This window comes from Salvia splendens, chromosome 8 (assembly GCF_004379255.2).
Source record: "Salvia splendens isolate huo1 chromosome 8, SspV2, whole genome shotgun sequence".
In the NCBI taxonomy this organism is placed as follows: Eukaryota; Viridiplantae; Streptophyta; class Magnoliopsida; order Lamiales; family Lamiaceae; genus Salvia; species Salvia splendens.
Genome location: NC_056039.1, coordinates 12,656,409 through 12,681,066, shown reverse-complemented (window position 1 = coordinate 12,681,066; position 24,658 = coordinate 12,656,409). Strand labels below are relative to the sequence as shown.

Sequence of the window (24,658 nt, the reverse complement as noted above, 5' to 3'; positions counted from 1 at the left end):
GCTCGGCGATCAATACAAACTTCCGGCGTCCTGAGATAGGATCGGCGGAGATTCTAGCTTCTGGCTGTGCGCAGAACTCCTCCGTCGGGCAGCGATGAAACTAGGGTTAGGGTAACTCATGTTGGTTTGTGGGCATAAGTAATATTTTTATTCATTGATTGATTGCATAAAATGATAACAAGCTCTCCTATTTATAATACTAGAATACTACTAACCTAACTTATTGAATAAGAAAACAAAGATATAGAAAAGATTTGGGGAATAAAAGATAACTAAATAATTGTGATTTCCTAAGATATAGAGGATCGTATCAACTCCCCCATGGTTAAAATCCGCCTTGTCCTCAAGGTGGAAACCACGAAGCAACGACGAGAGTTGACAGCAAAAGCGTTGGCGAGGCGTCGCCTCCTGGATCAAACACACACTAAGCAGCTGAGCGTGTCCCTTCATCACCTCATAAAAAATCAACGAAGGCAGACTGATGTGGGCATCCAAATTCAATGCTAAAATGGAAAGCTCTGCCACACGTCCCTGAATGATCAAACAGGGCTTGTTATTTCATGGAGGAATCAACCTTGCATCAGTGTCGAGCGATGGTAATCGAGGATTCATGCTTGTAATATCAGTGAGACAGTGACATTCAAATCCCCACTAAATTTCGGAGCAGTATTGAAGACAACATGGTTTGCAGGCATGGGTAGCTCTATGCGAAAGGTCCCTGTGGCAAACAAGCACTTGATTACTTCTTCATGCGGAAGCTCCTTCTTGCTATCACGTAGATCCGGTTTTGCTATCTGCAGAGCAAGAAATTCTCCTTTTTGATTGCTGAGACTGACACATATACCAGGATCGAATGCGCGCACGGTGATCATTTCGATCATCTTAAGTATGTCACTATCTTCATCGTCTTTACTCTCAACTAAACCCTTCGGTCTCATCCCATTCTCTTTCCATTTATCTTCAACAATGTTCTTTTCTCCCACAACATCATGAGAACAAGGCATAACTTTATTTATCAAACCATACTCACCAGCCTTTTGCATATTCATTTGCCACTCCTTTGGCCTCGAGCTCGGGACAACAGCTTGCGGAAGACGATTAGAGGCCAACAATGGAGCTGCCTCCGGTAGCGGGTGCAAGGGCTGGAGAGGGCATGGAGTGGAGTAGGGCGGCAGCTCCAAGGGCTGTGCTGGACTCGATTGCGGAGGGTGATTTGATCGCGGCAGCGACAGTGGCGGCTGGTAGGGTTGGTGGATCTGGTCTACAGCAGGGGTGGCCATTAGAGGGGGTTCCCAACACGAAGGCTGACGCGCTGGGGTTTGAACGGATTTGGTGCGGTGGCATGTGGAGCCGTTGATTCATTGGGGACTAAATGCGAAGGCCCAAAAGAAGCCTCATTATTTCTTGATGGAGAATATGCCATCTTTCGGAGTGGTGCAGAAACATGGGGCTGATCAAGATCGGGCTCGGGCTGCGGTAATGTTCGGAATTTGCTAAACCGGCGATTTGTGGCATCGAACCAAGTTTCTATCTTGTCAACTGCTTCCAATAAGCGGTCTAACTTTGCTTTAATCGGGTCCTCCGCTTTGGTGGCTGGACGGGGTTATATTGAGGCTGCCACGAGCGATATCGGGCGTAGAAGTTTCGCGGCTTGATGTATGAATCCGGGACCATACCTGGATCACGATACGGTGGTGGATAACAGTTATCGGTTCATTGTCGGGGCGGATCCCAATAAGTGGGGCGGCGCGTCTGGACAGACCCCATTCAGTGAGGTTGCAGCAGACCGTAGGGTTCACGCCTGTACCTGGGTGGTGGCTGATCATTGGACAAGCGTTGATAACAATGATAGCGGGCATAGTCGTATGACATGTTGACGGACTGAAGATAGGATGTTTTCTATGAAGGAAGGGGGAAACTTCTGTTTGGTGGTTTTCTTCCTTTTTTTTGGATGAATTGGACGAAGAGGGTCACTCTTTTCTTTTGGGTGGTGAGGTATGGGTTATGTATGATGGTCTGACTTCAACGCGGCACGCAGGAATCCTTCCCGTCGGGCTTTGCAGAAGTAGGATTATCCGGCGGCTAGAGCTCGGCAGACAGGCTGGACTCGGCAACCAAAGCAGGTGCTGTGCGCGGAATATTTTCCATCGGGCAGCAGTGGAGCTTTGATTCGAGATGGTGGGAGGGTCAGCTCTCAATGAAAGCACCAGATGTTAAGGACTCAATTCCTTAACGGTGATCGGCGGCGGATTGCTCGGTGATCAATACAAACTTCCGGCGTCCTGAGATAGGATCGGCGGAGATTCTAGCTTCTGGCTGTGCGCGGAACTCCTCCGTCGGGCAGCGATGAAACTAGGGTTAGGGTAACTCATGTTGGTTTGTGGGCAAAAGGAATATTTTTATTCATTGATTGATTGCATAAAATGATAACAAGCTCTCCTATTTATAATACTAGAATACTACTAACCTAACTTATTGAATAAGAAAATAAAGATATGGAAAAGATTTTGGGGAATAAAAGATAAAGTAATAATTGTGACTTATAGGCATTAGCAATGGGGCGCCCTATAGGGCGCCCTATGCACCGCCACATCATCATTTTATCCTCATACCCTTCCACCTGCAGTGGGGCGCCCTAAGCATTTTCTTTATTTGAATTAGTAAAACACTACAAAAATTGGAAAAAAATTTCATTTCAATCACACAACATAGTCATCTTAATAACTCGAAGAAGCAAATTCTCGTTTCACCGAATTCTACTTTTTAATCATAAATTATCACACCATATTCAATCATAAGTGATGTGAATTTTTATTTTTGTCATATCATTCTCATACGAATAAAACAACTTAGTTTTCAAGATATCTCAACTAGCGTTTGTAGTCCAACGGTTAGGATAATTGCCTTCCAAGCAATAGACCCGGGTTCGACTCCCGACAAACGCATTTTTAATTTAATTATGATAAAAAAGCGTTACATCGTCCGCGCGCGGACGCCGCGGACGATACCCTATGCATCGTCCGCATACCCATAGTGGCAAACGATAGGCCGCCCGACGATGGCGCTCCCGAGACATCGGGCGGACGATATGGCCTATCGTCCGCCCCATTGCGGATGCTATTAGAGCATCCACAACCGTGCTCTTGCCAGCGGCCCGGTTGTGGGCCCGGACGGTACTATTCATGCCTGCTCTCTGGCAAGAGCACAACACCCACAACTGTGCTCTTCCGCAAGGACGAGCACAATTAATTTAATATTCAATTAAACATAAACATTTCCATAATACTAAAATTCATTAAAAAATCACAATAAATATTATAAAATACAAATAAAATAAAAAAGACATAATTAAAATCCTAAAAATTGAAAATTACATAATTAAAATACTAAAAATTAAAAATTACATAATTATTGGCTAATATTACCCGAGGAAGACTACTCATCCGGCGGCAACAACCCCAATTGTTTTTGGAGACCCACTATCATGCCCTCGTGCGTTTGAAGTTGCGTGGGGGGTCATAGTTGACCTATCGGCCATATTGAGTTGGGCCAAAAGGGCCCACAACGAGTTGTTCGGGGGTGGAGGTGGAACATAGGGTGCGGGTTCGGGGGCGGGGGCCGATGGAGTTGCGGAGCGCCGGCGCTCGGCCGCCGCCTTCTTCTTTCCTTGCGGTCGGCGTTGGGAACCGCTTGGTCCGGCGTCGGGGCTACCCAAGTTAGCTCCGGCGAGTTGGCTAGCCACTTCTTCGGAGCCGGAGTCGGATAGGAATACCGACCTTGACCGTTTGGAGGAGCCGCTAGAGGAGGATGTTACGCCTCCCAAATACCTCGGGTGGAACCGCGTTTCCTTCCAAACGTTGAGGTACTTGAACGACTTACCGTTCATGGATTGATATGTGCTCAGCTCCGCAGTGATGATGTCGACCTCGCTCCGGCCGCTCCCGGCATTCCGCGACTCCTGGAGGAAATAGCCATTGAACTTGCCAATTTCGTCGTTGGCTCGGCCGATGCAGTTGCGCACCATACTCTCGTTGCGCTCGATCGTTCCCGGCGGCTGGTTTGCATTGTACCGGCGAGATACGCGCCACCAAAAGTGATCGCCCGATTGGTTCGTGCCAACCTCCGCATCTTCGGAGATTTCGAAGTACGCCTTGAACAATTTATCCATCTCCGCCGGCGTGTACGGTGTGCGGACACCGCTGCCGCGAGTAGGAGCTTGCGGAGGTTGGGAGGGGGCGGTCGGCCTAGGCTCCGGTGTCCACCTGTATCGTCCTTCGGAGGCACCTTGGTCGTCGATTGGGTATGGACGGTAGCCACCCGGAATGGCCGAATCTTGGGTTTGAGGAGGGGCCGAATATTCAGTTTCCGGACTAGGAAACGGTTGTGAACCAAACCATTCGGGGTTCCAACCGTGGGAGCCCGTAGGGTTATCGCCTTGGTCGGACATAGTGATGTTGTAGGGTATGAGAGAATGAAGATGAAAATGTATATGAGAGATTGAAGATGAGAATGGAGATGAGAGAATGATGATGAGAATTGTGTAGTTTGATGTGAATTTTTGGGAGTGAAATTGGGGGTATTTATAGATGAAAGTGTGTATTTTTGGGGCAAAAAAAATAAAAAAAAATTAAAAAGTGGGAAAAAACGGTTATAAACGGATATAATTTTTTTGGGAAGTGAATTTTTTTTATCGGTTTTTTTAATTAAAAACCGATTTAAAAAAAATTTTATTTAAACCCAACGGCTATGCCGTTGACGAATGAGGGCGCGCCATGTCAGCTGCTCGCTGGCACGACGCTGCTCGATGCATTGAGCAGCGCCGTGCCAGCGGCGCGGACGGCGGTGGCGAGCAGCGCCACCGTTGCGGATGCTCTTAAATGGAGTAGTAATTAACGAGGATAGTAATTAAATTTGCTATTAAGTCGAGTAGTATTTAATGAAATCTTTAATTTAAAATTTAAAAGAGAGTGAATTATCTACCAATGATGATTTGGAGGGAAACCAAGACTAAAAATGAGGGAAGGACATTTAAGTAATTTTAATTTTGAAGGACATTTAAGTAATTTTAATTTTCGAATTTCCTTAAATTGACAAAATTAATCCTTAATAGCTGGCCATGGCCACCACTCATTCTTTATATATAATAAAGCCTCAATCAGTGCAAAGAGCCCACAAATTTCAAGAAATTCCCGCAACTATCAGTCAAATCAAGCTCTAATCATTGGTTAGGGAATTTAAGACCTTATTTTCATCAAACAATATAAGATCATTCATTTTAATTTGAGACCATACGACGGCACGTAGACCATATTATATTCTCCTTAAAAACCGTAAAAACTACTCCTTTATTAAATTGAACCTAAAAAGTTTGCATTAAAAGTTTCAAAAAATTGTTTCAGGGTGAAAAAGTAAAGCAAAAAATTAAAAGGTGTGGCATTTTGTACTTTACAAAGAAAAAAAGAATAATCTCTAGGCTCTAGCATCAGGTTAATGTAATCGATTAATTTTGGAAAAAATGTAAACCGTTAATACTCCGCCCTAATATGAGTCCCATTTTTTCCGGCACATGTTTTAAAAATTTGTTAAGAAAAATGGGTGAAAACAAGTTAGTAAGTTATGAATCTCACTATATATTAATTTTAAATGAAATGTAAGTGAGTTGAGTTAGTGGAATATGAGGTTTTTTTATCATTATAATAATTATGAACTGGAGCTCCTATTTTTCGTTGGACTAAAATGAAGAAACATGACTTCTATTCACGAACGGATGAAGTATAATTTGTTTTGAACATGAAATTTTTCATTCATTACCAAAGAATGAACGCAAATTAGTTTACACATTTAAATTCTATCTATTGTCACAACGAACCAAAGGAAAAGAAACCAACACACAAAATCAATCTCAGTTCCATCCCAATAGACAAACGTCAACATTGAAGCACACATAAAAACACACTAGAGCTCAAAATCTTCTTCAACCTTAATACATGACTCCTGCATTCTAACACCGGTGAAGCTACTTCTTGATCCCACTATTTCATTCAATGACATCCGTCTCTTCGGGCCGGGTTCAGGCCTTTGCTTTGGGGCACTTTGGGACCTCAGCTTCGCCCTGAACGACTGCGTTTTCGTCATGTAGTTGGGGTAGTTCGAATAAGTGTCACCACACATGCTCTTGGCAGGTGTGGTGGCCCGGCCCAAAAAACCATTCGAGGACTTGCATTCTTCTAGGTCGATCATGGCCCGGCCCGAGCAACCAAACCTCTGTGTGTTGTGCGCGGTCACAGACTTGCATCCTTGTGGGACGAATCCCCAGTCGAAATCTTGACGATCAAGGACATATTTCTTAGGGGAAGACAGAGAGTGATCATCGTTTCTCATTCTCCTCGACCGTGAATTTGCCCGACAGGTGTCAATCTCGACTATTTTCGGGCTTTCGTCCGATGGATCAAAACAAGCGGGAAACCTCTTACTTTGAATCAATTCACTTCTCTCCTGCTCCAAATTCACAAAATTATCTCAAATTGTTGACCATATAAATCAAGAAACATTCACAAGGGCTCGAATTTCGCTCTAACCTCAGACTTTCTTGACTGGGCATCGGGCTGGAGCTTGTTCGTTATCCTACAGGCCCGTCGGGCCTGAACAAGGACCTGTGCCCGAATAAGAGCCTCCATACTATGCAGAGTCGCGGCAGCTCGTTTCCTTACAAGATAGCCTCTAACAAGTGCTTGCAACTTCACAAGCCCTCTCAGAGCCCTCCGTGCTTTTCGGGCCTGCCGAATCACCGGGCCCACATTTAAATTTATCCGAATTTCAAAATGTAAATTCAAGAAATTGGAAATACTATTAATACAAATTATGAATTGAATAATTCCATTTTCCACATACCAAAAAGCCTCTAAAAAAAGCCTGAATCTTGATAGCAGCAAACATCTCTCTCCCGCCGCCCCCGCCGCCGGTGAGCCTGACCACCGCCGCCGCCTTTGCGGCGGCGACGGCGGCATCCGCGGCGACGGCAGTGGCGGCGGCCACCACAATCGCGTGATTGGTTTGCTCCTCCGTTGAGGCAAGCAAAGATCTCAGCCACGCGGCGTCGACAGCCGGAATATCCCTCAATCCGCCGGAATCTTTGCTCCACCGATTCCCCTCCTTTTCTTTCCCTTTCTTCATTCCAAGCAGCGCTCTCAGCCACCTCGTAGCTTTCCCCATGTTTTCAATTCAACTAAAGATTGCAAATGATAAATTTCAAATCAATTCAAAACCATAAAATAATGCTCAAATTATGGGCCTTATATAAAATTCGCTTTCTTGATTCAATTTTTGAAATGGAAAAACTAATGATTTTTTTTATCCATCCGACATGACCTCGTGAACAAGTGTTTTAAAAAAAAACAAAACAGGCCAAGAAACATGTTGTAAAAAATGGAATATGTGAGAAAAAAAAGTTGGAAAAAAGTAACACATAATTGAAATTTCCACTTCTACCAATCACAAACTCAAAGAAAAAAAAGGAAAGGAAGGCAGAATCATTTTCTAACGACCTCAAATTCCACGAGCTGTCAAAATTCAACAAAAAGTGAAACATTGCGGTAAAATAATCATACAATTATTCGAAATCTACCTTGGAAAATTACTCAAGAACAAACCTTCCTCAAATTCGAAAAAAGCAAACAAAAGCCTCTGTAAAAAATTTTCTCTCTCTTTCTTTGCTTCACGGAAGCTGACACAATTTATAGAATATTTAATCCTGACCCCTTTTTTTATTATTCAAATCAAAACTCAATTATAGGATTTTGGACAAGATTACACCTGTACCAACTCTCATTCTCCTCTTGCCAAATCATGTTCAACCTCTACACTCATTTTTTTCACAAACCCCAATGCAAGAAAGATAAAAATCCAAACTTTAATTTTTGAGTCCACCCAAGAAAAAAGATGGAAAATAGGAGAGTACTTCTCTTCTCTTGTAGCTGGGGTTGTTAAGTTGTTGAGAGCAAATCTTGTAGGATTTGGGAGTGTGTATTTTGGGATTGACTTTGGGGTGATTTCACTCAGAAATCTCTGCCATTTTAGGCAGAAAATCTTTTTAATGAAGTTATAGAAAAGCTATTGTGAGAGAGCGACAGAGGTGAAAGTGCGTAAGGCCATCCACTACGCTGTCTCTATACTGTCCCTTAAACCGTCCCTTAATTACTATTTGACCACTATTTGAGGGCCCCACTGTCCTTTTTTCCTCCATCCCTTAACTAAGGGACGGAACCTGCAACGCTCCGTCCCTTAACCGTCCCTTATTCCGCCCCTTAATTACTATTCATTCAATTTCATTTTTTATTTTTTTCCCCAACCCAATTCAATTAAAACAAACACACTTTATTAAAAAACACACAACATAAAAAACACACAACATAAAAAAACACACAACATAATTTAAAATACAAATTTAAAGAAAAATAAAAAACTACTCCGCCGGCTAATCATCCTCCGGAGGCGGTCGAGGTTGAGGGGGAGTCGGAAGGCCAAGTTGTGCTGCCATATGCACAATTCCGTTCCACCAGGCCGTGAATTGGACGTACGAGAAGCGGGAAGTGTCTGCCATTGTGGCGGTCATGTACGCCACCATAAGTGTGTCCGAGCCTCCCCGCGAGCCCGATCCCAAGCCCGGCTGGCTTGATTCACCTCGACCCTTCCTTCCTCTAGCCGCTTTCGCCGCCTTCGTCCCTTGCGGCCGACGACGCCCACTCGCGGATCCTCCAGCATCGCCGACCGTACCCGCAAACTCCTGGGATTCAGCCTCAGATTGGCTGATGCCCTCAGCGGTGTCACCACCAGACGATTATTGGCCACTCGCCGTATGGTTTGTGCGCTTCGAGGTTGAGCCCGAGCTGGAGCGGAAACCGCCGGCTCACCGTTCCTCGTCCTTGACGGCCTGCCAAACATCAACAAATCTGAATTGATGACGTTCGTCCTGGTAGTAGGCGCGCAAAGCGGATGTCAAAATGTCGGTTGCCGTGGCACCGCTTTGGTAGCGCGCCTCTTCGGACGAGTAGATGCCGCAGAATTTTTTGACCTGTCGGTCGACTCGGTCAAAGTGAGAGCGGAGCATTTTAAATTTGCGCTTGTGGGAGCCTTTCGGCTTTATCTGGTGGTAGACCTCGCAGACCTTTTCCCAGAAACACTTCCGGGATTGTTGATTCCCGACGATGGGATCATACGAGACGGTGATCCAGGCGTTGTACACCGCCAGCGTTTTGAGGTTGTTGTACGGATGCCGGCCTAGATCCTCTTCCTCTTCTTCCTCTTCCTCCTTGTCCTCGCCCGCCTGGGGTTGTACACCGCCTCGGCCACCTCCACTGCCTCGGCCTACTCCCGGCGTGGGATCAACGGGAAAATCCTCCCGAATCTGAGATAATCCCTGCGAATACCGCGGGGCGGAGGGACGGACATATGCATCAAGGTCAAAATTGGGTGGTTGGTACCCCCGGCGTCGCCGAACCCTAGGTCCACGGCGTTGACGAACCGGAACCGCCCAATGTGTTGATCATGGTCTCCCAATCGCCGAACGCGTTGAGATCCCACCCGCCGGAGCCGGAACCGCTGTAGTTGACGTCACCGTCGCCGGACATCTTGAGTTGTTATATGAAAATTTGAGAGAAAATTTAGATGATAGGAAGAATAGATGTGCAGTTGTGTGTGAAATGATGATGAGTTTAGGAGTATTTATAGAGTAAAAAAATTAATTAAAAATTAAAAAAAACAAAAAAACGGTATTATTACCGTTAGAAAAAAAATTCTTTTATTTTTATTTTATTTTTTTTAAAATTCGAATTTTTTTTAAAAAATATTTATTGCGTCAGCACGTGACGACGCCCACTCGCGGGCCGGCGAGTGGGCGTCATGCACGACGCCGGGTCGCGCCACGTCGCCTAGGCGCGTGGCGATACAGCCCGTCTCTTGGCTCGACGGGACGCGACGCAAGACGCGACGCGGGACGGCGCGGGACGGGACGGCGAGCTGCAACGCGTCGCGCCGGGGTCCCGTCTCTCCGCGACGGGACGCGAGACGCCGGCGAGACCCGTAGTGGATGGTCTAAGCAAATCTTTAAAATTGGAAATATTAAATAAATGTGTGTGACCAAATTTTGTACGACTAAAAACTAATTTATTTGAGAAAAACACTAGTGTATTTATGCATTTAATTAAAATATATGGATACATATATAGTATATGGAACGTGTATAATATTATGGTCACATATTAATGATTTGTGTATATTTTTTTCTTTTTTTAACATAAAATGTAATTAATGCGTATTTTAATTTAAATTTGAAAAAATAGAGAGATAATTTAAATATAAAAAAAAAATTGAAAATGAGGATGAAGACTAATAAAGTCTTTTTAACTTATCCACTAACTACATTTATTATTTTAATACATCAAAATTACTAATATAATTTTATTTTGATTGTATAAAATTTGGTTGTTTATCATCACTCGAAAATATTCAATGTTTCACATCAATAATTCAATACTACTATTGTGTTTTGTGAAATTTATGAAGATTGAGCTGATTTATTTTGTGTATAAAATCTCATTTAACTTGTGTTGATATTCAACGTTTCGCATCAATAATTCAATACTACTATTGTATTTTGTGAAATTTATGAAGATTGAGCTGATTTATTTTGTGTATAAAATCTCATTTATTTTGTTCAACACAATTTGACTCATTTACAGTCCAAATCGTGGGACATGCAGTACCATAGTGTACCAAATATTATAGTGATAACTGATAAGTATGATCTATTATATAATTAATTAACAACAATTATGTCTAAATTGTACACGAGTATTCACTATTTCACTATCTAAATTTCACTATCTAAATATATCGTGGCATTTTTTTTACTAGTATGTACTTAGGCAAAATTCTTGAAATGGGCTCTTTTGAGAATCCATGACCCAATACGAGCTACTCATAATTGGTCAAATTTGACCGGATATGTATTTTAGAAAATATAATAGAAAGTGAATAGAAAAAAATTAATGAAAAATGGAATCATAAAATACAACTTTTTTTTTTGGAAAAGAAAGCAGGTTAAGCCTTTGGAATACTAATATTTAATTATCAAGGAAATTGAGAAGACTAAATATCCTAAGAAATTCTAGGAAAAAAAACATTTGGTTAAGCGATGAGCTTCTTTTGCATTGAATCACTTTGATTTATGACACATTTTAGTTAAATAAGGCGACTTATCGTAGCTTAATTATAAATGTCATTCAAAGCATTTGGTAATCAAATATTTTTCCCTCCATAAGAGAAACAAAGAACTAATATAATTAGCCAGCCGGCAGCCTGCACCTTAAAGAAAGATAAACACACAGTCTCTAATAAGAAATTGAAATGACGATAAAACAGTCTCTAATAAGAAATTGAAATGACGATATTCAAAATGATCCCTCCGTACCAATAAATATGAAACATTTAATTTCCGACACAGAATTTTTTGCAGTATTGTTTTATGAGTTAATAAAGAGAAATTAAAGTAAAAGAGAAAAAGTATTAGAAATTGGCCACTCACCCTTATAAAACCTTATTAGAAATGAGTCACTCACCATTTAAAAGGCTTAGAAGGGGGAGAGTTATCCACACTTATATAGATGAGCTAGGATCATTACCAAGTCGATGTGGGACAAGAACACGCCCCTTACGTGTGGGCCGGAAAGGACATCGGTCTTCCATCACGTGTGATACGAGTACACTCGTATCGGAGAATAATGGCGATAAATCGGGGGATAAAGGAGGTCCGTTAGCGGAAGGAATTCCGTCGAGCAACCGATGAACAAAGATGGAAAAGTAAATTGCAGAAAAGTAAAAGACGATAAAGAGATAAATTGTATTTCTTCAATGATTAATTCAAAAGATAACAAAGACTCCTATTTATAATACTCCTTAATAACCTAACTTAGTGATAAAAAAATAAGAAAGATACGCTAAATCAATAATATATGAAATAATAGAGATATGAGAATATTCCATAGATATACTCGTATCAACTCCCCCACGGTTAAAATTCACCTTGCCCTCAAGGTGGAAATCACGACAAAACGAAGAGTGTCGCGACCATAAGCTTTGGCGAGGTATCCCCACCCAGATCAAATGTATGCAAATCCTCAAGAATTGCACAAAGCTGACGAAGTGCAAGAACACCCACACTGAAAAAGAACTCAATCTTAGTTTTGTTGGACTTCTCATTAGTATCATCTAGCAAAACCAAATCCACTTTTCCATTAAAATAATCTTCTTTTCTCCACTTTTTGAATGAATGGGCAACTTCCTTATGAGGCAAAGCAACAAGCACTCAAACAATTTTCTCACAACTCAAATCTTGAGCTCCTTTAAGCAACCCCTCAGATACAAATGAAAGACCAATTTTCTTTGCCATATTCTTCGTTATACACACAAGGCAATTGCAAATTCTTATACTCTTAGAACAGCTCCACTCCCCAAAAGCATCTACTACTTCCGCCTCCTTATCAAACTTGTTCAATAGGCGTCTACTAAAGGAATTGTTCGAATCTCCTTCTCCATAGTTACCACTCAATATCATAGATACATCACTAGAGTACAGATGCAACTCAGATAGTTTCTCTTTTACTATAACCACTTGTTCACTCTGCAACTGCTCCAAAAAAAAGACCCGTATGTGAGCTCGGTACTGTAGGATCGAGGCCACTATCCGACTGGAAAGTCGGTGCATATGGCAGCTGTCCGTTGGGCGGGGATGGTGGTGGTCGAGGCTGTGCGTGCAGTCCCCCCACGTGGCGGTCAGTGTCATCCCTCCTAGACTCCAATTTGGCGATTGAAGCGAAAGGATGCTCAACGTGAGCGGCAGCCTCGGTGAAGGGCATGCCAAGCTGCTCCCTAGTGTGTTGTGGCTGCTGCAGGCTACCTGTGATGTCGTGGTTCATGTGCGGTTGCACGGCGTAGGGCGACAGATCGGTCGCCTCCTTTGTCAATATTTTGCATCGTATTGCCGATTGGGCGCTCTTTCATAACCAAACCTCCAGGTCATACTCGAAGCTCATTCGCATACAACCGTCTCTTCTCTTGCCTTCCTACTTCAAGCTCCAGCTCTTTCATCTCAAACACCACTTTATGCTCCCCAACAAGGCTTTGAATCTCCATTTTCCCATTCTTGTTCGGCTCCTCTGGCAGCGTACTTAAATCGTTCACCTTCGCCTCTAAGCTAGATCCATGATCTTCACCCTTTATCTCCACCTCGCGCATCTCAGAAAAATTCTCATTGACCTCTTCTTCTCTTTTGTCTTCAATATCCTACTGAGTTCGATCAACTTCTCTTCCCCCTCAGTAATACGTCTCCCACTCTTACAAAGTGCCTTTTCATCCTCAAGTAGATTCTTTTCCCAATCTTTTTTCCTTGAGCTCGGAACATCAACCTGCGGATGACGATTAGAAGCCAAAAATGGGGTTGTCACATGCAGCGAGATTGTGGCTGATGGGGGCGAGCTATCGTCTAACAATTCCCTCTCCTCTCCACTAAAATCACTACGCAAGCCAATGGCTGGATTTGATCTGTTTCCTATGTCTGAATAAGTAGCATCACCATCTATGGCTTCATTTGTTTTTGACTTTGTCTCTGATATAGAGTATGTTGAAAGCTTCCTTTCTAGTTTATCACAAAGCATTTCATTCACCATCCCACGTTCAGAAAAACAATCAAAATCTCTGGCTCCAGCACATGAATACCCAATCTGCACAACTAAACTCGATGGAGAAGAGTCGACTTCTTTTTGCTCTCTCAATTCATGCGCATATCCACACCCATAAGCATCCAAACTCTCGTCAAGTTTTGGCGAATGTGCGTGAATAAAGTCATCACCATAGCATCTATCTTCCTCCGTCTCACCCTGATAACGTTGCAGCTGTGGTGGTTGCGGCCGGAATTCGACAAACACGCGGTCAAGGGACTCCATATGCATTGGTGGTGGCGTCGGCCAGCCTAAGGGGGTGGTTGCTCATACGCCGGGTATCCCTGCTGTCCCGGTGGGTCCCAACAGGTAGGACGGTCCATCTGCGACGACAGTGGCTGATGCTGGTCAAATTGTGGGGGCCCGAAGGGATCGCCTTGTGGTGGTGGGCCCCAGCACGATGTTGGCTTGATTATTGGCAGTGGTGGGAGGCTCGGGCGATGCAGCTGGTAGCTCCACACACGGTCTTGTTGCCCCGACTGATTGTACGCGTATAGGGTGCCAGACTATAATCTAGAGCTGAGTCGTAGCCATAATGTAGGTGGGCATAGGCTGGGGAATCCAGTGGATTGCGGCTGCCCGGAGGTCCCAGCCGGTTGCACGCCTTGGTTGGACCTGGTGCGATGGTTGGTTCGACGGCGGTAGGTTCCAATTCGAATTTGGTAGGTACGGTGGCATTGCGGCATCGTACAACGGTGGTGCGTCTGGAGGGCCATGTTCGTGGCGCGGATAGGACACCAAAGAGGGCCCTATAGCGCAAATGAGGGGTGCCAGAATCAGGACCGACGTTGGCTGTGTTGCTACGAATCTGCGAAATTCAGCAACGGTAAGTGAGGATTCCAGTTTGCTGATTGCAGCTGTTATCCGCTCAAACTGCGATGCCAAAACGTGGGTTGATTGTGACATGATAGCGGTGAATCGGAGGATGAGAACTGGATGAAAGCACCAGATGATATGAGTAAACTCGTATCGGAGAATAATGGCAAGAAATCGCCGGATAAAGGAGGTCCGTTCGCGGAAGGAATTCCGTTGAGCAACCGATGAACAAAGATAGAAAAGTAAATTGCAGAAAAGTAAAAGACGATAAAGAGATAAATTGTATTTCTTCAATGATTAATTCAAAAGATAACAAAGACTCCTATTTATAATACCCCATAATAACCTAACTTAGTGATCAAGAAATAGGAAAGAAACGCTAAATCAATAATATATGAAATAATAGAGATATGGGAATATTCCATAGAAATACTCGTATCAACGTGGGCAGGTAATGCATGAGATAAAAAGATAAAATCCATCATCGATTTGGGCCCGCTCTGATATCATATTAGAAATGAGCCACTCACCCCTTATAAGTTATTTTAAGGGGTGAGTGACTCATTTCTAATAAAAAGAATAGAGAGGGTGTTGTTTCCTTTTTAGAAAACATTTTATTTTTAGTAGGATAATCATAAAGGAAAACGTTTTATTTTTAATAGGACAGATGGAGAGTAGATTACTCGCCGTCGCACCTAATAAAAATGTGTCGTCAAAGTATTTGACTTACTTAAACATCAGAGTCATTAATAAATGTATTGATTGTGAAAATATATTACTCCATAAATTAAATTTCAGGACATATACATTTAAAAACAGTAAGTTTCATGACTGTTGAGAAATAAAATTTTGTAATTACTTGCTGCATTTAATGGAGAACAAACACCTTTTTTTCTTTTATTTAACACTGCACATAAAATAAAATAAAAAGGCTTGTTTCGGACTATACATTCACAAAAAAGCTCATTTCAATTGTCAAGAATTTTGCCAATAAACTCTTATAGCAATTGTATATGTACATTATACAGTAAGATGCTATCAATGTGTACAATAATGTGTTGACTTAAATCTATACTTACTATTCATTCTGTACATTAATGTGCTAAGTTGTTCACTTAAATCTATACTTACAAAAAGGTGCCTTGTATAAAAATAGATATGCCTAGGATAGTATGAAAAATATAAAAAGTATATTTCTAATTTTTTATAACTATAATAGTCTTCTTGCACTAAAAAAAATTATTTTTAAATGCAATCACTTGCGTCAGAAATTTTTTGAAAAATAATCACAAATAAAAGGAAACGTTCTTAAGTTCAGGAAAAATTATCTTAATTTTTTGTTTTTTATGACGCTTTCATTTGTGTCCCATAATTTTAATTGGGATACCAAATTAACATTTTTTATTGCATTAAGAAATGTCCTTACCCGCTTTTTTGTAGTGTTTATTTCATCAACAAATATTTTTTTGTAGTGTTTATTTCATGAATAATATTATAGTAGGTTATATTTATCATAGTATTTATTAAATTATGAGGGAACATCTTTTTAGGTCCACGAACTTTGCCAAAATATCATTTTAGGTCCGTGAACTTTGAAAATATCATTTTAGGTTCGTCAACTGTAATACCCGTTTTTTTTTTCTTTCTATCTTTTAAGCTAAGATTTTTGTTTTGAGACAATTGGTTGTGAACGGAAATAGTGAATGCTTGAGTTATTGTTGATTAATTGTGTGGTGTAAGTTGTCGACGAGATTGAGGTGAGATTCGTCGATGGGAAATTTTGGGCGTTCGTACGAGTACTTGGAATAACACCAAGTACTAAAAATAAAATACCACAATTTAATTAATACTCTAAATCAAATATTTGGGTCTATCATTTTTTCTCTATTGTTCTAGCCTTTTATTTCTTTTTAGTTAACCAAATTTGGAGAAGCCCAAAATATTTATTAATTATTGTACTCCTCCTGTAGTCAAATTTTAGTCAAATAAATTTCTCCCAATCCCATTACTATACGGTTTCCTCCATATCTCATTCTCTCCTTAAGAATCTCCAACCAAATAACCCCCCTATTGACGCCCCATATATCTTCCCTTTAATCTCAGCAAATTACCATCTTCCGTTCTGCAATTCTTCTCCTCCTCCGTTAAGGTAATTTTCTCCTCCTTCAATTAAATTCGAAAACCTCCATATTTGTTGATTCCATAACCAAAAATCTCAAACATCACAGTGTAAAGGAGAAACTGGAGAGCTGTTATTACCTTCTGTGTGCAAACTTTTCTACTTTCCAAAGGTATACCCATAAATCTCTGAACCCTCTGTGATATCCCTAACCCGAAACTTGCATCATTTTGCACAATTGCATATTTTCATTTTCATTTTAGGACTAATTGTTACATCGTTGTTAATAGTTAAATTAATAGTATATAGTCTATGTGTAAAATGACATATAATGCAACGTAACTATAAAATATATATAGGATATATGTGACTAATGAAACCTATGAATAAATACACAATCATCTATTGTTTGAGCTTATAAATATATATATATATATATATATATATGCATTTATAATATATGTAAATATGTTATGTGAGGGTGTCTTATTATAAATAGAGATAATGCATGGAAGCACAGAAAGCTAATTATATACTTTGTGAATATGAAATATATTAAATAAATAAAGAAAATTCTTAGTAATGACACGTAGATGAAACGTGTCTCATATTTGCTTCATTTGATGTATTAGTGTATTTAAAAGAATGTTTGGATATTAAATCATTCCTCCGTGAAGTTGGCTATAGTATTGAACAGAAGAAAAAAAACGAAGGTTAAACTCCCTCATGAGAAAAATAGTGTTGATATTATTTTTTGTTGAAGGTAATACTTCTCCTAATTCTTGTTTAGCCCATGTAAATGCTTTGTCATTTAAAAATACTTGTACCTTGGAGGTTACTTGAATCCCAAATATATATATGTATACACTATTAAATTGTTTTTGATGATAATATATGTATTGGTATTCATTTGCTAAGTTCATAGAACAAGTATGCATAGAAGCAATTATAAATTTTGTAGCATGTAAATAATTTTTATAAATTCATGAGATATGAAATATTTTCCATAAATGGATATAGGATATGTTAATATAGGTGTTTGCAACATATATATATATATATATATATATATATATATATATATATATATATAGGGGAGCGTTATTCTCCTTTTCACATCTTAGATCCTTTTTCCTTCTTAATATTACGCGTTAGATCTAAGGCATCAACGGATCAGATTGATTCTATAAAACTGGTTCCGTGTTGCATTATAGAAGGTGGTTGTATGCATTACAAGGTTATTATTGACATTTGACGGAAAAGTAACTGCCACATTTTGGTATCTGCGAATAATGCACCACATGGTCACGAGTAATGCATATAATTGACTATATAATGCACAATATGTGAACTGCAATGCATACGAATAAGATGTATCATGCTATGATGTTTGGACACACGTTTCTTGTTTCCCCTAAGGGTTTAATAAGCTTAGGGGCTAGGGTATAGTACGTAGACACGTATGTAATCTTCACATGGTAACGAGTAATGGATATAATTGACTATATAATGCACAATTTGTGAACTGCAATGCATACGAACAAGATGTGCTGTGTTATGATGTTTGACACACGTTTCTTGTTTCCCCTAAGGGTTTAATAAGCTTAGGGGCTAGGGTATAGTACGTACGCATTAATAACAAATTATAAAACGATACGAATAATTCACCAAATTGTCACGAGTAATGGATGTTATTAACTATATAATGCACAATATGTGAACTGCAATGCATACGAATAAGATGTACCATGTTATGATGTTTGACACACGTTTCTTGTTTCCCCTAAGGGTTTAATAAGCTTAGGGGCTAGGGTATAGTACGTAGACATTACTAACAAATTGTTGTTATTGGAATATACGTATGTGCATTATTTGGTTTAGGTAGTGCATTATGTAGCTGTTAATTGTCATTATCTCAGTATATTATGCATTATTAGAGGTATTGTGTATATGGGTTAATCAACGGATTGAAGATTACATACGTGCATTTAGTAATGTCTACGTAATATACCCTAGCCCCTAAGCTTATTAAACCCTTAGGGGAAACAAGAAACATGTGTCAAACATCATAACATGGTACATCTTATTCGTATGCATTGCAGTTCACATATTGTGCATTATATAGTTAATAACATCCATTACTCGTGACAATTTGGTGAATTATTCGTATCGTTTTATAATTTATTATTAATGCGTACGTATTATACCCTAGCCCCTAAGCTTATTAAAGCCTTAGGGGAAACAAGAAACGTGTGTCAAACATCATAACACAGCACATCTTGTTCGTATGCATTGCAGTTCACAAATTGTGCATTATATAGTCAATTATATCCATTACTCGTTACCATGTGAAGATTACATACATGTCTACGTACTATACCCTAGCCCCTAAGCTTATTAAACCCTTATGGGAAACAAGAAACGTGTGTCAAACATCATAACACAGCACATCTTGTTCGTATGCATTGCAGTTCACATATTGTGCATTATATAGGCAATTATATGCATTACTCGTGACCATGTGGTGCATTATTCGTAGCGGTTTCCAGCCATTATTAGATTACTATTGTACCCTCATAATGCACAAAATAGGACAAATAATGCCACACGGGATTAATTACCCAATGTTGATCTTGACCGTCCATTTCTCTAATCTAATGGCTGATATTAAGAAGGAAAAATGAGGAAATATAGGAAAAGGAAATGAATACATCCCTATATATATATATATAGTCGTGATCATATGATAACCCCTAAATATCGTAATAACCCTATAACCAAATCTGGACCACACATATTTCTAATCATGCGGTTGAGATTCAAACTTAGATTTACTTCATAAAAAAAAGCGTAGGGTAAAACTGTCATTTCCCTCATTTAATTTCTGAATTTCGCCAAATATCACATAAAATGATAAAATGATAAAATGATATGTTTATTGCATAGAATGATAGTTTTACCGGATAGAATGATACTCTGAGTTGATAAAATGATACTTTTGACTGACTGATAAAATGATAGGTTTATTGCATAGAATGATAGTTTTGCCGGATAGAATGATACTCTGAGTTGATAAAATGATACTTTTGACTGACTGATAAAATGATAAAATGATAGGTTTATTGCATAGAATGATAGTTTTTGCCGGATAGAATGATACTCTGAGTTGATAAAATGATACTTTTGACTGATTGATAAAATGATATATGTTAGGTTTATTGCATAGAATGATAGTTTTTCTGAATAGAATGATACTCTGAGTTGATAAAATGATACTTTTAGCTTATAAATGTTAGGTTTACTGCATAAAATGATAGTTTTGCCGGATATAATGATACTTTCAGCCGATAGAATGATAGTTTTGCCCGGTAGAATGATACTTTCAGCCGATAGAATGATAGGTATTTTTGGTGTATAAAATGACATTTTTGTTTAATAAAATGATACTTTTACCTGATAAAATGATAACCTAAGCGGATAAAATGACAGTAACCTTATAAAAATGATACTCTGGGTTGATAAAATGATACGTTTACTGCTTTGTAGGTTTGTATATTATGTATTGTGCCGATTATATTAGGTTTATTGCATAGAATGATAGTTTTGCCGGATAGAATGATACTCTGAGTTGATAAATTGATACTTTTGACTGACTGATAAAATGATAAAATGATATATGTTAGGTTTATTGCATAGAATGATAGTTTTGCCGGATAGAATGATACTCTGAGTTGATAAAATGATACTTTTGACTGACTGATAAAATGATAAAATGATAGGTTTATTGCATAGAATGATAGTTTTGAGGGATAGAATGATACTCTGAGTTAATAAAATGATACTTTTGACTGACTGATAAAATGATAAAATGATATATGTTAGGTTTATTGCATAGAATGATAGTTTTGCCGGATAGAATGATACTCTGAGTTGATAAAATGATACTTTTGACTGACTGATAAAATGATAAAATGATATATGTTAGGTTTATTGCATATAATGATAGTTTTGCCGGATAGAATGATACTCTAAGTTGATAAAATGATACTTTTGACTGACTCATAAAATGATAAAATGAGCGAAATTCAGAAATTAAATAAGCGAAATTTGGATACGTAAATTTTATCATGAGCGAAATGACATATTTACCCCCACGCTTTTTTTATGAAGTAAATCTAAGTTTGAATCTAGACCACGTGATTTTAAAAATGTGTGGTCCAGATATAGTTATAGGGTTATTACGGAAATTGGGGTTATCATTATAATGCACCCCTATATATATATATATATTCAAGAGAGTAAGTTAACTAACTATACATATATACACGTATGTCATAGAATATGTATAATTAGATTTATGTACTATATAATTAGATCTATATGTAAATAGTATAATCAAATTATCTCTTAAGATCATACTGTAATATTTGTCTACAGTTATATGCATTAATATAGGAGACTATTTACAATTTTAATTAAAGTAGATAACATGCAGATAGTTGTAATAATTTAAAATGTGCATGTATTATATAGGATCAAGGGCTATAGATCGAGAAAAGGGAACAAGTGCTCTACCAGATTATCTATCTTAATCAGGTGTGTATAAATCACACTTTTAATTTTACATATTTTATGTGCTTCTTTGCTATGCATTTATATAAAGTGAATAGTTGGATTATATGATGTGACTCTGATATGATTATGTGTTATTTGATATCAATGGTTGAATGTGATAGGAATATGTAATTGTTGCAATTGATAAGTTTGCACCAGGTTTGGAATTATTTGAATCATAGGATTAAAGTGGATCTGTGACAGTCATGTCCTGTGTCTGATATCAATGGCAATGGACCTGCGGGTCATATGCAATGGCAATGGACCTACGGGTCATATATATACAATGGCAATGGGACCTACGGGTCATATATACAATGGCAATGGACCTTCGGGTCATTTACAATGGAATCCCGAGCAGATACTAGGCTTGATTTGTCACAGAATAATAAACTGAACGCATGTGCATATGTATATGAATTTGGATTGAATATTTGCTGGTTATTGCTATATATTTTGGTTTAAGAATATGGCTGACTATTGGACTGTGGAATTAAAGGTAAGGTTTATATACACTGAGTTGTGGCTCATATAAACCACTAATATTTTTCAGGAATAAGATATCAGTGAAGTTTGGTTGACGTGGGTCATAGGAACTGCACGTGTTATCAGGTCGGCGGCTAACGCGTTTAGGCAACCTTCTCCTCCTCATCATTTTTGCATGTAGATAAATGTGTAGTATATAGAGTGGTGAGAGGGTCCCACTACTGTTCATAATATTTTAAATTGTGTACTTGAAAAATGTTGGTTTTGAAGTTATATGATATTTGTGTTTCATTTGCTTGATAGATGGTTATCCTTGTCTCGTCATTTCATCGTCCTTTGGAATTCGCGCCCTTTCGCACCCCATTCATTCTATCACTTCTATTATGCTTCGTTTCAACTTTTGCCCTCTTTCGTGTTGAGCGCGGTGAGACGGAGTGTTGAGTGTTAAGTGAATACTCTTTTAGTCTAGCGAAACGAGTCTAGACTAGATTGAATAAATGACTCTCGGTCCAGAGCGGAAGGAAAAATTGCTCTGATACCATTCTGTCACGACCGCACTTCCTAAGGATAGGAAGCACGGGAAATCGTGACTCGTGGGGGATTTAAGAAGCGGGGAAGAAGGGGGAAAACAATTCAAGGCAATACAACTTAACAATCAAAGAGGAAATTCCATTTAAATCAATCAACGTTTCAAAACCCAAGTCTCATAATGAAAGATAACAGAGTTCAACAATAACGGAAATAACAGAGTTTCTTAAGACATTGAATAGCGGAAGCAATTTGAGAGTGTAGTTACTACTACGTATGAAGACGTAATAGTAACCGGACCAATTCTTGATAACATCACTCAACATCCTCCGCCTTCCGACCTCGCTCAACCTGCACATAGGGAAAACATATGCAGGGGCTGAGTACTTGATGCACCCAGTGAACTCATGCCTGAAATACATTTATCATTTAAGTTATGTCAAGCCATCATCGTGTGAATCCCGGGTTTTTCTTTAAAAGAGACCGAGAAGCACATAAATCCATTTCCATAAAATAGTGTCCGCGCGGACTAACATCATCCTCCATCATATACCATATCTGAACCATCATGTGAAACGAGAATGTGGCCACAAACTCGATCACTGGACCGGCCGACCTAGGGGACGGCTCACGATCCCCATCAGTGCACTAGTCCGAGTAGGGACTCACTCCCTAGTCAGACCCGAATTCGTTAACCATCAAAGTCTAGTAGAGTGTTATTCTAGTAGACAATCAGATAGGCAGTTTCAAAACATAAACACAGCATGACATACTTGTAAAATCATCCTTATCACACCATAAATACATCAATTTAAGAATAAACTTTTAAAGAATAAAGCCCACCTCAAAAGCTTAGGTTTTCCGTAACAATCCTCGTTCCGACTTTTAGCGTGCGTGCGAACCACCTTTTCGCAAATTACATAAAATTCATATCAAAATTCGGTAACGATAATAATTAGAATGCATGCACTCTAATTAAATTCTTTTAAATCTTCTTTCTCGATTTCCGTGTATTTTCGGTTATTCGGCGGCCGCCCAAGGCGTCGCGTGCGACGCCGGTTGGCCGCTTACGCTCGTTCTTTCTTTCGTTGGCTCCTCGTATTTTCCATAACGTCGAAAATAATTTCTAAAAAAATTATTTAAGCGCATACTTTAATTATCGAAATTCTTTATCTTTGAAAACATATCATTTCATGCTTAGGGTAAAATTATTCTTCCTTCTAAAACGTTCCGAGATTTAATTAAATATTTTCCCCCGATTTAATTTTTATTGACGGCCTAAAAGATTAAAAGCTGCCCACTACCAAAACTCTCCAATAATTAAAAGGCCCATCCTTATTTCTCCCAATCAAAATTTGTGAGGCCCAATTAATTATCACTATCCATTTTAATTCAATAGGCCCAATTCCAAAATAAAACAAGGAGCCCAACAAATACTCTCACTCTCCATCACTCTCGGTCAAAAAAAATCCTCTCTCTCTCTTCCTCACTTCTTCCCCAAATTGAAACTTCCGTCGTCCCCTCCGATTCCAAATCGGACCTCAATCTCCAACGATTCGCTACGGTGCTTCAACCTTCCGGTTACTGTGGTGTCTCTCAGCGCCATCTCTTCGTTCTTCTCGCCAGAACAGGGAGTAGCACCTTCATCGCCGCTGCTGTCCAAGTTCGACGCAGGTCACTGGTGCGGAATCGCTGCAGTTCGCCGCTGTTCTGATGCGCCACCTCTGCACGCCCCTCCGTCGCACGCTGCTGTACCGTCGAAGGTCGCACAGGGCTGTCGTCGTTCACAGCCCGCCACCGTCCGCCGCGGTCAGCCGCTGCCGGCAGTCTCCCCTTCCCCGAAACCACTCCGAACAACCCCGATTCAACCCGCAACATACGTTCTTAATATAAAGTTACGTTCTTTCGCGCTTTTGATTACATACGGCGAATGTTCGATTAGTTTCGATTGTTGATTGTTAACTTGTTGAATTGGTTATGGAAGTGAAAATATGAACAACATATATGCATAGCAACTATCTACTCATGCTTTGGGATTGAAAAGGGAGTATACCTCCAAATTGGTTGGTCTTGGTGGTGAATGGACAAGAATGGTGAAAAATCCTCCTCTTGCTCCCTTTCTCGGTTTCCTCTCGGCTCCCTCTCTCACTCTCTCTTTTTCTCTTGTGTAGTGTAATGTGAGGAGGAGAGTTTGAAAGGCTAAAGTAGTGGCTTTGGGGTGACTCTTGGATGGAAGCATTGATGGTGGAAGAGGGAAGGTGAAAGAGTTGGAGAAGATGAAAAGTGGAAAGTCTCCATGGTTGGGGGTAGGGCTGGCAATTTT

At 39.8% G+C, this 24,658-nt stretch overlaps 1 protein-coding gene and 1 non-coding gene across 3 annotated transcripts; one reads left to right on the top strand and one right to left on the bottom strand.

Moving 5' to 3' along the window:
- Nucleotides 1-2,873: 2,873 nt before the first annotated feature.
- Nucleotides 2,874-2,945, top strand: TRNAG-UCC. Its single transcript has one exon. It is a non-coding gene; the product is annotated as a tRNA-Gly (tRNA).
- Nucleotides 2,946-5,879: 2,934 nt separating this feature from the next.
- LOC121743701 (protein IQ-DOMAIN 25-like) lies at nucleotides 5,880-8,038 on the bottom strand. 2 transcript variants are annotated; one of them, XM_042137035.1, is made up of 4 exons: nucleotides 7,958-8,038; nucleotides 6,892-7,225; nucleotides 6,579-6,776; nucleotides 5,880-6,495 (listed from the first exon to the last, which is right to left on the bottom strand). In XM_042137035.1, exons 2-4 carry the CDS (start codon nucleotides 7,210-7,212, stop codon nucleotides 5,956-5,958), a joined length of 1,059 nt encoding a protein of 352 aa, XP_041992969.1. In that variant the 5' UTR covers nucleotides 7,213-7,225; nucleotides 7,958-8,038; the 3' UTR covers nucleotides 5,880-5,955. The 2 variants fall into 2 exon arrangements, with proteins under 2 accessions (XP_041992969.1, XP_041992970.1); XM_042137036.1 differs by lacking the exon at nucleotides 7,958-8,038 and adding an exon at nucleotides 7,625-7,951.
- Between the last annotated feature and the right edge of the window lie 16,620 nt (nucleotides 8,039-24,658).